Here is a 14410-nt window from a genome sequence, read left to right as displayed (position 1 = left end):
CCCAACTGTCTTGGAGAAACTTGGTAGACAGCAAAACAGCTCAAAATATCTCCTGTTGACAATAAAAATGCCATCTTATCTCTTACAGGAGATATGACACTAGATTTTCCTTGCTTTGAGATTCAGGACAGATGAATGTAACAAAGATTAATAAATTCAGAATCACTGTAAAGGAATATATTCTTGTCCACAGAGGGACAATCATGCTCATCCTCTCAGATTTCTTTTTTCTCCCTAAATCTGAGTTTAGCATTATATAAAAGAAGTGTACTTCTTGCTTTCAAAGAACAGTTACTTTCAATAATGTTATAAACCCCAAGACGACTGATCGGAAGGACATCAAATAAACTACCTTCATGCGAAAGAGAAATGCATCCTGTTCCCATCCAATTTCCTTGTCAGTTGCTTAGTATTCAGAAATCAAGAAAGAAAGCTAAAGGGAGAAACTTAGAGAAATACAGGAATTTCTACTTACATAATCAAAAAATTACAAGAGCAAAAGGACCCAAGCCAACCACTTCTAGTGTATTAAACATACAATCACAATTGCTCCACAGCTTAAAATTAATGCTCAGAATGTCAGGAAGGATATTTCCAGAAGGAAAACATCTAGAGAAACAAGAACATCACTTTATCTCTTGACTGGTCAGGACTATTTTGCACATATCTAAAATGAAAACAAGAGTTGATGAAGCAAGAGGAAAAGAGTAAGTAAAAGATACACCTCACAGTCTGTGACTTTACAAACTGCGTATCATCTGGTATCATCTACTGTAAAAGAGCACAGGAATAACCTGACTCTAGCCAGAGCTGCCAGCTTGCGTTTTAGTCATGCTGAAAAGAAGTCAAGGAGAAATAGAACATTATGTACAGAAGGCTATTGACTTTTAAAGAGGGTGGCAGAGAATAATTCAGGTTCTCAATGGGAATTATGTGCTTAATTGGAAACATAAGCAGGAACATGATTATCACAAAGAGAAAGTAGCACCCCAAGATACAGGACAATCATACGGCAGGAGTTTCTCTCCATGCTGCATTTAGCACTGCAATTTAATTCCTGTGAATAACCATGGTGAGATCACCTTTGAACAAGCTTAAGCAACTAAAGCACCTGAGGCGGTTTAATGACTGCACCAGCACCAAACGAAAGTGTTTTTCCATGCTGGCATCAAATAAAGAACTACTGATTCTTAATAACAAACAGAAGTGTTTGTTATTGGGAGCCAAAAAAAAAAAAAAAATTTAAAAAAAATTAAAAAAGCAGCTTCTGATAGAACTTCTGAAATTCTGAAATTATGCACTGAATCCTGTCTGCTCAATCCTCTCCAAAACTTGTGTATTTCATAAATTAAATAAATTATTCATTGTTTGCAGCATATATGCTAGCTAGACTCGCACTCTGCCTAACAGCACCTAAGGTGATTCTGTTTGCTCAGTTCTGACAGGTATTTTCTGAAGGATAGAATGAAAGAAATATAAAAGACTAAATGGATTACTATATAAGCAGCTAATTGTTTATAGTATAAGATGTACATCTCATAAGCAAAAAATGACCTGAGGGCCCTTCCTGGTGGATATCAAGTCAAACAAGAGCCCACAATGTACATATGTTGCCCAGAGAGGTTGTGAAGTCTCCATACTTGGAGATAGTCAAAATCTATTTGGACACAGTCCTGGGCAACTGGCTCTAGGCAGCCTTGCTTGAGCAGAGGAGGTTAGACTAGACAACCTCAAGAGGCCCTTCTAAATTCATCTGCTCTGTGACATTAAAATACGAATCTAAATATAATGAGATTATTAACTGTTTCCAGATTAGCATTCATTCAACAGTAGGATTATACAGATAATCCACAGATTGAAGGAGTCAACAATTTATCCACACTAAGACAAAGCATTGCTACAGCCCAATCTGCCTTACTCAGTAATGCAGGGCAAAAGCATGTGGTCAAAATAACTGTCAATAAAAAAGTCACCTGTCTGAAGAGCAAAGAATATGAAATACATTTACTTGGATGAAAGCAATTACTACATCACAAAAGATGAAAAATTGTGGCATTAGGGTTGATATTTAGCTAAACACAAACTTTATGCTACATGCAGGCAGATTTTCAAGATATAAGAATCAGATTTAAAAGATAAAAGGGTTATACTACCAATATCTTCTTCACTGAAAAGGACTGTGCAGTATTGCACCCACTTTTGGTATGTGTCACTATGTATGTACTATGCCAAAAGGAAGTACTGGAGATAATTCAGAAAACAATAGCATCATAATTTAAAGGACTGAAAACTGTATTTTAAGAGTTCAAAAGAAAGCTATCAAAATGCAACCAAGCCACACCTAAGCATTTTATAAACAACAGAAAGTGGATACCAGATGACAGACAATTCTGCCCTAAATTTTTGCAGACAAATATGTAAAAATGATGCAAATTCCAAAAGCTGAAAACAAAACTAGACCCATTTAGCAGCAAGGCTATTCATCATATTTTACTTGGTTTAAAGACTGCAAGGATAGACACCTAAACAAGGTCAAGTCTCAGGGCTTTTTGTTTGGGTTGTTTTGTTGGTTTTTTGATGTAATTGAAGATTCAACGGGGCCTACCACTTAACAATTAAGGTCAAAATTTTAGACTGAAAGAACTTAATTTCAAGAACTCCTATGATTTAAATAAAGTCTCATTAATATCCATTAGAGATCTCTGAAAACTGGTATCCGCAATCTTTATTGCAGTAAGGCTCTGATGAGAATAGTATGATATATGACATTCCACAGTTTTTCTAACATAAGAATGAGAATCTAAAGGATTCCAGACTTTGGAAAGAAATCCTGCACTTTTTGAAGAAAATGTAATTTTATTTGTTTGAAGGAAACAGCATTGCAATGCTTCCTTTAAAAGACGGCCATTTGCTACATGTTTTCCTACTGATCTCCAAGAACCTAACTTCAACATGCTAGACACGTTCTTCATCTGCCACAGGTGTACACACAACTAAAATCACCTTATTTAATGAGGAGACAGCAGACCTTTGAAGCTTATTTCAGATAATCTTGAAAATCTTAAGTATGACAGAAACACCTGGCAGCTGTGGTCCCAAGCTGATGTTTTTTTAGAACCTGCTTGCTTCCCCAAACTTTCCCCCCAGCATAATCTCTTTTCTACTCATGCTTAAAAGAAAGATCTGGAAGGAAGTGTGCTTCTTGTTTTTACTACAGAGAAATTACTGTAATTTTTCCAGAGGAAAAGCTGGAGAAATGGATATGCACAACAAGACTGTAGCAATAGGGCTTTTGCTATAGTAAAAATCCTACCATTGTCTATCATACAGGCACAATTCCCATAAAACGGTAACTTCAAATCAATATATGGGAACTTGAGAAAAAAAAATTCTGTACAAGACCAAAGAAAAATTGTAAGGCTGAGTTTTCTTAAGCAGTACTTACACCAAGAGCAGCTTGGTAGGTAACTTCCGAAGGGAAGGTGAAGGAAGGCCCAGTTGTGACTGGGCTGCTGGGGGGTGGAGTCACAATCAGCCCTGTAGTGCCAATATGAACCTGGGAGAGAGAAAAAGCCCAGCAGGGTCAGTTCTGTGTAGTTTAGTAAGAGCTGATTTTGACAGAGCTGTAAGCTTCATGGCCAAAATCACCAGTATTCTACTCCTTGCAACCTTCAACTAGACCTAACTTTTAGGTAGATACACAAACAGTGTTGGATCACACAGCCCGCTTTTAAAACATACTTTTAACCAGTGTCAGTTTTCCTTTCCCTCCCCCCCACCATAAAAGGCTGTCAGATCCCAAAGATGTGCCAATAAAGCATTTTTATGAGCTCAGGTAAAACATCACCAACTCTTGGGCTCCATTGCTCTCTCCTTACTCAAACTGTAATCACTATATGAAACAGCCAATTTTTCACAAAGTACAAACAAATCAATAAAGTCAGATAAATATTTCTATGTACCACAACCAGAATAATATGCTACATTTCTGTAATTTGTGTAATCTTCAAGTTGAATGCTTTACTTTTATAACTTGCACTTTATTAATATTTATCATTATATTCAACTTAGAAACAAAGAAATCAAGAAATTCAATCATTCCAGTTTCTAGTTTCCACAGTTAATAAAAACCTTTGTGGCATTTAAGAATACAAAACTGAAAAAAAAAAAAAAAAAAAAAAGCCTACAAGACCAAAACTATTTGCTATCATTATATAAGAAATGTTAGAACATACTTTCATTAAATGTGCTCAAGTTGGAAGATAAGTTTTTTGAAAGAGTATATTTAATATCAATTATATATAATTAACACCTTGAAATAACTAATCTGACAAGAAGCATTTTTAGTTATGGCTGATTTCATGTGAGTTACCTGAGAGGGGGCACTACAGGACAGTCCCGTCAGCTCACTTATGCGGGCTGCTGCCGTTGGGTTGCTGGAGCTGATGAGGACAGGAGGACTGATTTCCATGGAGTGGCGATTCTGAGAAGACTGTGAAGCCTTGTTGGACATGGTGAGGGAGGTAAAAGAGTGTCGTTTTTTGGTGTTTTTCTTAGCATCGGTGTGCTTTTGGGTTGAATTGTTGTGGGCTGCCCCAGAGGTACCTTCTCCAGAGTCAACAGCAGAACCTGAGGGCTTGTCCAATTCTATCAACTGTTTGGCTGCTGTGTTAAACTACAAAAACCAGTGACATGTTAGTATTTTTTAAAAATACTTCATTTTATTTTATTTTTTATTTTTAATATTTTCAAGTTTTAAAAGTCATCTGAACCTAACAAAACATTTACTTTCCTTTTATTCATATGATAATTTCAACAATGCAACTGAAAACTGTGGCATACCAACCTACTCTACAAATCAGTCAGTAAAGAGTGACAAATCATTCACTACAAACTCAACACACTTAACTGTTGGGCTGGTCTGGACTGCCCATCAGAGGTAAAATTTCAGTCAATGAAGGACATAATGCCATAGTCCAGACATGGATTAATTCAGCAACAACTACTGCCTGTGTCATCTACAAGTCAGACTAAAACACAGTGGTCCCCTTTGAACTCATATCAGAAAAATCTGTGTTACAAAACTTCTTGGATGTTTATCATTTTCAGCCATTTTTTTGTTTTGTGTATGACATAACCGCACACATTTGCATACAGACTCCTGAAGATATTTCTCCTAGCGCTCCTTGGTACTTGTGCACATCTTTAACACTACCAGCAGTGAAAACACAGGGTTCCTAAATGCAGGTCTAAGAACACAGTAGGACAGACGAAATATCCAGCTACATCAGTGTACTACTGCCTGGCAACCTATACAGGCATAAGATGGCATGAGGAGAAAAGAAATATATATGGGCAATTTTGTGGAAATATCTTCTCAGCTTCTGAACTTTCTAATTTAGAGGCACCATCTCTGTGCCATTTTTTCTCTTTTTTTAAGCTTAGCTAAAGAATTTTTGCTCACAATGAGATTTTCTATCTGCTAATTTGTGACAGTACTACATTAAATGCAAACAAATCCTTCCTTTCCAATGAAGAAATAAGGAATCCCATACATTTTCTTCTTACAATGAAATATCACCTTTATGATGGGAAGGAGGAGAGGAAACCAACAGACAAACCCTCTACACTTTTCAAAAACCCTTTAGCACTATTAGAAATAATAATGTCAGAGCTCTCATGTAATCATGAGTTGAAATGACACCAGCACCAGTTTTCTGAACCACGTACCACTAAATATGAATACTGTTACTTGAAAAGTGTAGCTGGTTAGGAAGAAAGGAAAAATCTTTTCTGAAGGACATCAGGATGAAAGAATGAAATTAGTCACTGTGGAATTACTACTTCTATTCTTCAGCATATTATTTCTTCTATTTATTTTACCATTTTACTGCAAGTCTTGAGATACCTACTATGCTCATGTAAAGTTTTAAAGTAGTATTCTTCCCCATCAAAACTTTACTAGACAAACAGAAAATCATTAATCATGATAACATCAGCACAGATTTAAATGCAGCTCTCGCAAAAGACCAGCTTAAATTCTGAACATAAGTAAGTATCTATAGTTATAGATATATAAAGTAGTGTAAAAGAACAAAGTTGTTTTTTTTAGTATAGAGGAGGTTAGCAAGTGATATTTGAAAGATGTCCTCTGGAAGGAAATTTCATGCATATGGAGAAAAAAAGATGAAGTTCAAAACCAGAACTACTGGAACAATGAGGAGTTGATACAAAAACCTTCCAGAAGAGGAAGAACTACGGAACATACTGCAGTAGAGGAGGGGCATAATGGGGGATTTGAAACAGGATTTGAAGTTGAGAATATAGAATTTTTTCCTATTGTTGGTCCTTTAGAAGGCAACTGAAGAGAACTGAAATCACAGAATCATTTGGGTTGGAAGGGACCTTCAAGATCATTAAGTTCCAACCCCTCTGCCACAGGCAGGGATGCCTCCTACTCGACCAGATTGCTCAGAGTCCCATCCAACCTGATCTTGAACACTTCCAGGGATGGGGCATCCACAACCTCCCTGGGAACCCTGTTCCGGTACCTCACCACCCTCACAGTAAAGATTTTCTTCCTGATATCTAATTATAACCTATCTTCTTCCACTTTGAGTCCATTCCCCACTGTCCTGACACTACATACTCTTGTAGAAAGTCCCTCTCCATCTATCTTGTAAGAAGGAAGGACAGGAGAAGCCAATGTCATAGCAGTAAACAATTCTACAAAAAAGGTGGATGCTAAATTTTCCTTCCTGCTATTACTCGAGATGGATCATACGGGTCAAAATAATGTTGTATTACTTGTGTATAATAGAGGATATAAACATACTGTTTTCTCCAATGAAGCCCATTATTTAGATGTTTATTGAATTTTAAATTTAGATCAAACATACTTTAAACAGACCAGTGAAAACATTATTTTGTTACAAAACAGTGATATAAGGCTGAAGGATACGAAAGTAGAAAATAAGACCAAAAAAAAGCCTAGTCTGCTGTTCAGCTTGTCAGGGTCTTATTTGTCATCATGACAAACATGCAGGCTTTTCAAAGTCTAATAATTTTATCTATTTTGCAGATACTATTTTTTTCAACTCAGATTGAAATTCTTCATGTCCTTTCTGATAATCTAGGTATTCCATGGCTGCAACTGTTTCTATTCTTAGGTAATCAACATCCTTATTTGCAAAGAACTACACAATTGGAGAAGTTATGGGATCACAGAAGAATGAAAAGCAAAACCAAAAGCCACTTTGCTAACAGCATCCCAAAATACCTGTTACACCTAATTATATTTGTTTACCTCCAGAAGCTATCAATGCCTGCAGAATCTGATTACTCTATACAATGAACAACCTAGTAGGGAAAAGTTAAGGCTTGCCCATGGGATCAATTCAAGACTGATTCAAATATAAGCATATTATATATTTTTTTGTGTGTTTTTTTGTGCAGAGAAGTAAATAACAGTTGCATGAATCTGGAGATGGAAGAGAACTGATTACTGGCCTCTTCTTTGAAGTAACCTGAGGACAGCAACAGCTGCAGAATATTTTGCAGAGCACAGTTTACTTCTCTTCCTTGAGAAGAGAAATTAAGAACCTGCATGCATTCTCCAATGAAATGGCAAGCTGACATTCAAAGTCACCAAGGGACTGAACTCAAATCATGCTACAAAGTGTTTCAATCTAGCATTCCTTTCTGCAACAAATACCTATGTATCTAGGCCTGCAGTTCCTATATCTGTTGTTTTCCTTAACAGACATTTTCATTGATGCTTCTTTAATCTTTACATTCACTTTTTCTTTTTTTTTCCCATTCAAGAGATTTTTTCCTGTATCAGGAAGCCTGAAATCCAATTCCCTTTCCCACCAAAGTCCAGGAAATGGAAGAATTTTCCAAACATGGCAGGACAGAGGCAGCTGGCTGAGCCACATCTCGGTGCCCCAGCACAGCTGTGGTCAGCACACAGCTTTAGACCATCTGCAGGAATTACCATGACTGCAAGGTCTCTTAGAGTTGTGCTCTGCTACGCTTATTTTACAAACTAATTCAGGTGTTCTTTACTCACACAAAAGTAAAAAAAAATGGCATTATTTTCTATTGACAATTTGACTGAAGAGTGATTCCTTTTCCCTGATTTTTATTCTATTCTGGGCATTTTTTTTTGTTGTTTATGAAGTGTTAAACTAGGTCAAAAGATCCAATTTGACGTCTAAGAAATGTATATTGTACCCAGAACTGTAATCTATGCAAAAAAATTATCATATCTGTTTAGTTATGAATAATCTTTATTTTTGGAACAGAGATAACTGTGTTATCAGATTGAATAGAATCACTTTTAAAATTTCTATTAAAATGTGTTCAGTCTTACTTTTATTATTATCACAAATTTAATAAGTGAAAGATAGAAAATAAAAGATCAGAGTAGTGAACATTGAATCATAAAAAGGGCAGAATTTGTCCTCAAATACAATCAGAGATTTTCATGGACTTCAACATTATCTAAAATTTTATCCTCAGTGTACAAGAAACATCACAATCATTACACCTATACTACAGAATAAACATCACATACTATGCCCATTTTATAGTTAATGAATTCAGAAAACCTCTGGTAAATGGAGCTACTGATACACAATTTTAAACGAAATTTTGTGGACTAACATAGAGAAGGTAAAAGATATGTCTGTCATTATAACATAATAGAATTCCCTAAAAATAGGAAATGATTACAGAACTGGGGGACACTATGAAACCTACCATATAAAAATCTCCCAAAAATATTAATTACTTCTCATTTTCATTCTTTCATAAAATAGGTAAGAATGGTTTTCTATACTTGTTTCTATCAGTTGGCTGTATATTTTTCAGAACAATAGTTATATACTCTCAGAAACCAGGCATTTCAAAATTCAAAATGCACATCTCACTGCCCTCCACCACAGCGTACATTTAGTTTAGTATCTACTGAAAAAAACCACCTATCTGATTTGAAATAACTCTTAAGCCATAATTTATCATTCTAGACCTTCCATTCCACTTTAGCGGAGATTTGAGAATGTGTACTGGCTTATGTGTTGATGCCTTTTCTAAAAGGGTTAACGGAAAATCCATTTTCTTAGTTGATATAATCAGTTTAAAAACATTAACAGAAATACATTTTGTGATTTTGATATATTTTTCAAGGCTATTTCTCCTTTTTTGCAACTATTGTAGTGATAGGAATGTAGTTGTTAGCTAAACAGCTCAAGTGGCAGCCCGAGGAAAGGGCTTTTTCTAACAAGACTAAGTAATTTAGTTTGGAAAAAGCACTACAAAAAGCTTTACTGGCTGGATTGAAGGGACAGTTAATTGCAAGAAGCTAGGAAAGAATACCCAAGGGCAAGAAATTGTTAAATTGGCTTTCAAAAACTTCTTAAACTGAAGCCTAAAATTGCACTGAGCAAGTTGAAACTTTTTTTTGGTCTTGTTTTTACAGTAAGGTGAAATTTTCTATCCCCAGGTATACAGATCCTTACATCAAGCTATAAAAATAAATATGTGTATTTTCCCTTTAATAAATTTAATTTTGGTTGAAAGCAGTAATGTTTTCTGAGGTCCCCATCTCATCATAGGATTCAGAGACTGAATCAATAAAACCTGACTTGATTCTTAGTATGGTTACACATTTCTTGTATGACCTGAAGTACATATTTCTCATTCCAGAGATAATGTGAAAATACTGTTTTCATTCATCACTCTTCCTCATTTTTTAAATAAAATACTGTCGATGCAGGGAAGTGTATCTTATAAGTATTCACAGCATACCTATCATAACAGGACAAACACTATTCCAAACCTTTGTATCTTTCTGTAATGCAAATTTGAATAATCAATGTGGCTGTATACATGTTCCTAATCGCTGATGTCTTTCTTTATAAAAGACACAGCAGTCAATTCTTAAAATTTACAAGGTTGGGGAAATTTTCTCAAATGCTATCTCCTTCTGTAAATTGTTGTAATACATATGAGAAATGCAGGAAGATACAGAAGGTTTAATATATGGCTCTATTGATGAAAAAGCCAATCCTTTACCTGTTTAACAACAACCGATATCCTTTGATGTCCTAGTTGTGCTAATTTGGTTTTGAGAGGCAGATATTAGGGACAGTGCAAAGCTAACCATTTCTCTGACTTGCTGACTGCTTTAATTTTCTGGCTAAGTATGGCTTGGATTAACTGCATGACTCCAGTATTAACAAGAAAACATAGTGACTACCTCAAATTCTACTAATCTAAATTCCATTCAATAAAAATAGGTATCAAATAGCTAAGTGAAAATCACTGGTGAGGCCATTAACTTTCCCAAAGAGAATTTTAAGTCTAAGATTATTTATATCTCAGGTTATTTTAGAATCATCACCAGTACGATTACTTTTCCTTTCAGAAAATTAAATACACAGTGGGCACAGCCTTACTGAGGACCCAGCTTTACTCACCTCAACATATGAAATTGGAAATATTCCTATCTTGTCAGCCAGCATTCCCTCTGCCCAGTTTTCATCCACACGGCGAATTACAGTCAGAATATCATCCTGTGTGAACATGCAGTGATTATGTCTCCCAGCTTTAATTTAACTTCTCATTTAATTTTCCTCCATAACACAGGAGGAATCAGAGAATACAGGGCATGGACAAGAACCGCAGAGAAGGCACACTGTAAGAGGAATATGCTGCTTTTGGGGTTGAAGTCAGCTCAAGCTGTTCTTTTTCCTATTTTGTCAGAGTTCAGCTAATTGCTCACATCTTAGTGATCTGACTTTGTCCTTAGTGCCACTCTTCCTGTCATGTTCAATCCATGTTACTCATCAGCCCCTCTCTCATTCCTTGGCATTAATCAACAGAACCACAACCATTTTCCTTCTCTACTGACTCATTACCTAACCTTCTCTGGATGTTGTTTTTCTACGTAAGAACTAGGGTCATGATTTCTTTCACATCTGCAATTTGAGTGTTCCTTTAGAAGATGGAATGTTTTCAATTCACAACATAGGTTATTTCTATTAAATTCGGAGCATCACTACTGCACTGACAAAAAAAAAAGCATTCTCAGAAATAAAACATCAGAGAAATTATATGTAATTTAGAAAGAGAAGGCAAAACTATGGGAGAAACACTTCCAGAATTACTTGTCCTTTTCATATGTGTGCAGCTTCAGAAAGCTTTTCATGAGAAATGCAGGTAAGACTACAAAACAGTTGTATTGTTTCTTATCCAAGTGAATGAAATTATTGGAAGAAAATAGTAATTGTATTCTCTTTTTACCTTTGCAAATGGTAAACAGTCTTTATCTGCTTCCTTGTCTTTTACTTCAAAATCATAAAGTGCTTTGCACTGAGGCGGAGGTTGAGGTAAAGGTTTAATAATCTGAACAAAATTGGTAGGAAAAAAGCCATGGATGCCATTGACTTCTCCATGATACCAATTTTCATCCACCTGTCTGCGCAAAATGATGATGTCACCTTTACTGAATTTAAGATCTCCAGGTTCTTTTCCCTCGTAGTTATACAATGCTTTGGCACATGGTAACTGAGGTACACCCTAAAGAAAAAAAAAAATAATAAAGATAATTAGAATTAGATGAGCATTACTAAATAGAATTTATATTGTATTTTTGGAGAGTATGAATGAAACCACTAAGTGTGAAATTGCAAAGTAAAATCATATACATCGTTTATTGCAATGATTCTACTGATTTTACCCACACAAGTGAGAAGAGCTTCAGTACTCTGCAGTCTCAAGATCCCTCTAAGTTTTATTATGATTTTTTTATCATACAAAGTTGCTAGACACAGGAAAGGCAGAAAAACATAATACTTTAACCCTCATGCACTAATTCACTAAAATTGAAAATTTTAATTAAAATTTTTAATTTAAAATTAAAGAAAAAAAAAACAAAGCAAGCAAACAGGAAAGCAATCTGACCACTTGAGAGACCACTGGCAGAAAAATGCTGCAAGAAAATACAACATTGGAATATAAAATTTGCTATAAGACCTTTATGGCAGTTTTCCTGCCTTTCTTATTATCTTCCTCACCTTGTTTACTCCATGGGTAGAGAATAATAAGGATGAGGACATAACAGAGGTGTTTTCCACCTTGAAAAACAAATCTCAGTTTATTAAAAATGAAAAAATTTCATCCTGGAGCAACTCTTTTAATTCAATTATTTATTTGAAACCACAGCTGCTATGAATTACTGGAAAAAAATCTGTTGAAGGTGTGCATCCTTGGTTTTCCTTCACTTGATTCCTCCATAATATCTGAAAACTACAGATCATTGGGGCTGCTCTTGAATGCATATCAGAAGGATTGGAATTTAACACTGCCACCCTCCCTTATATACATTGCAGGTATTATTTTTTAATTGCTCAGCCTGTATCTCCAAATTTTGCAAGAGAGAGCCATAAAAATCTACAACTCTAGTGTCAGGGCTACTGCCTTCAAAACTCTCTTTTCTCCAAATTTAAGGAATTACCACTTTAAGTCTGTCCGTTGGGCAGAGCTTTGATCATGTACTTCACATTTAACAATATTTTATCTTTCAATATAATCCAACTTGTTTGGACAGTTTTCATTTTTATCCATGCATATTAATGTCTCAAATGTATAAATAATATCTCAAAGATTAACTTCTCTAGTTAATATTTTTTCTATATCAAACAGTCAAAGGAAAACCATGTGTATATACATAGGTACAGAGGAGTATGATTTACATATGAATACAGGAAAGTCAAAATTCATTCTATTGTCTCCAGGATGAATATGAAAACTATTGTATTAGCAGGATACAAGCAATTCACAATTGGTGATCTCCAGACTGAAGCAAATAATATGTTTCTTCATGATCCCACTTAATTGCATCAGTGCACAATGATGACGCTCTGTACAAACCTGGATACAGAAAAAGACACCAACTAGAGAATTTGTGGGCCTCAACTGAGGGGAAAATTAATGGTCAAAATAGAGGAATTAAGAATTATATATATATATATATATATATGTATTTTTTAGTTTTATGTTCTCTGCAAAGTAAACAGACAGAATGAAGGAAGCAGTCAATGTGAACAGAGTAAGAACAAGTGCAAAGAGTACTATGGGGGAGAGGAAGCAAAAAGAAACACACCTCTGAACAAGAGAGGAAACACTGCTTGCTTATCCCTTTCCATCACAATAACAAACAAGCAAACAAACAAGCAAACAAAAGGATTAGAAGCCAAGAATTACTTGACAGAAAGCAGGCCCCAAGCAATTATGGCTACTACAGGATATAGAAATCTCTCTTGCACTGGAGGTAATAGTTTGACTTCTCCCAGGAACTGCCCCATTGTCCTGGGAGAAAGATTTCTATGTCTTCTGTTTTTCTTATGTTTTCTGAAGATTAGGTTTTAGACAAGCTTTTGTAGAAAATACAGTTGGAAAAAAAAACTCTTTAGAAAAGACAAACAAAACAAGCCAGGAGTACCAGTGCAGATCATGTAAAAGCAATCAAACTCGTTAGTCATAATTTAATTGCTAGAATTCCATATTGCATTTATACAGTTTATCACAAAGGCTCCCACAAACAAATCTGCATACAAAAGTACAAACATCTGTTTATGTTTTATAGGAAGTTCCTTTCCCAGTGTAAAGGCTGAGTTTCTGCAAAGCTTGTTTCCCACGTTAAATAGAAATGGTTTCAGTACATAATTCCAAATAAAACAAAGTTCAACAAAACACAAAGTTCCCAGTTGCTCTGCCAGGGATTAAAGAAAAGTAGTTAAATGACTGAGAGGAGAAGTGGATGACTTTTCCTTCTGCCCCAGGGGGAGGATGAAGTGCAAAAGAGCGGGTGCAATGGAGAGGGCTGCTTTCAGGGGTACAGGATCAAGAGCCCTCAAGCACCATCTTCACATTCCTCCTCCTCTGAGCAACCTGGAGCTGCGGCTCATGGCCGGCGCCTTCCGGGCCCTTGTGCTTAGGCAGCTTGAGCCCCCCTTCTGCCCCTCTGGCTGCTCACCAGCAGAGATGGCCATGAGGATATGCTGAGCCAGAGTTTACATTTCACTCCATGTCTCTCACTTGGCTAAACATGAAAGAAAGGCTTTGGAAGAAAAACTTTGCAGCCTACCCTTAAGTTTACAGCTGCCACTTACCCTGCCAGCTCTTTGAGTAAGCAACAACAACAATAACAACAAAACCAAGATAAAAACCATTTTAGGAAATTAAAATATAAAATCTAGAAAGATTCCAAATAACAGGTTCTTACAATTTTTTCCTCAGTCCTTATGCAAAAATATCTGAATTTCTAATGCTAATGCTGATAGACAAACTGTTTAAATTAATTTTTAGCTAAGGCATGGAGATACATGTATTTTCACATGCCAGA

General features: G+C 35.7%; 1 protein-coding gene across 3 annotated transcripts in view; it reads right to left on the bottom strand.

The window, feature by feature from the left end:
• SH3RF1 (SH3 domain containing ring finger 1) overlaps positions 1–14410 on the bottom strand; it is an 84054-nt gene that overhangs the window by 20908 nt on the left and 48736 nt on the right. For all 3 annotated transcript variants that reach the window (XM_086890360.1, XM_086890358.1, XM_086890359.1), the window contains exons 3-6: positions 11308–11583; positions 10482–10577; positions 4373–4675; positions 3446–3556 (exon numbers count right to left, since the gene is read on the bottom strand). In XM_086890360.1, the coding sequence (XP_086746486.1) occupies positions 3446–3556; positions 4373–4675; positions 10482–10577; positions 11308–11583 (786 nt within the window). The remainder of the gene's footprint in view (positions 1–3445; positions 3557–4372; positions 4676–10481; positions 10578–11307; positions 11584–14410) is intronic.

The sequence above is a fragment of the Cyanistes caeruleus genome, chromosome 5 (genome assembly GCF_971803275.1).
Source record: "Cyanistes caeruleus chromosome 5, bCyaCae1.hap1.1, whole genome shotgun sequence".
NCBI lineage: Eukaryota > Metazoa > Chordata > Aves > Passeriformes > Paridae > Cyanistes > Cyanistes caeruleus.
This window is presented reverse-complemented; position numbering and strand designations above follow the sequence as displayed.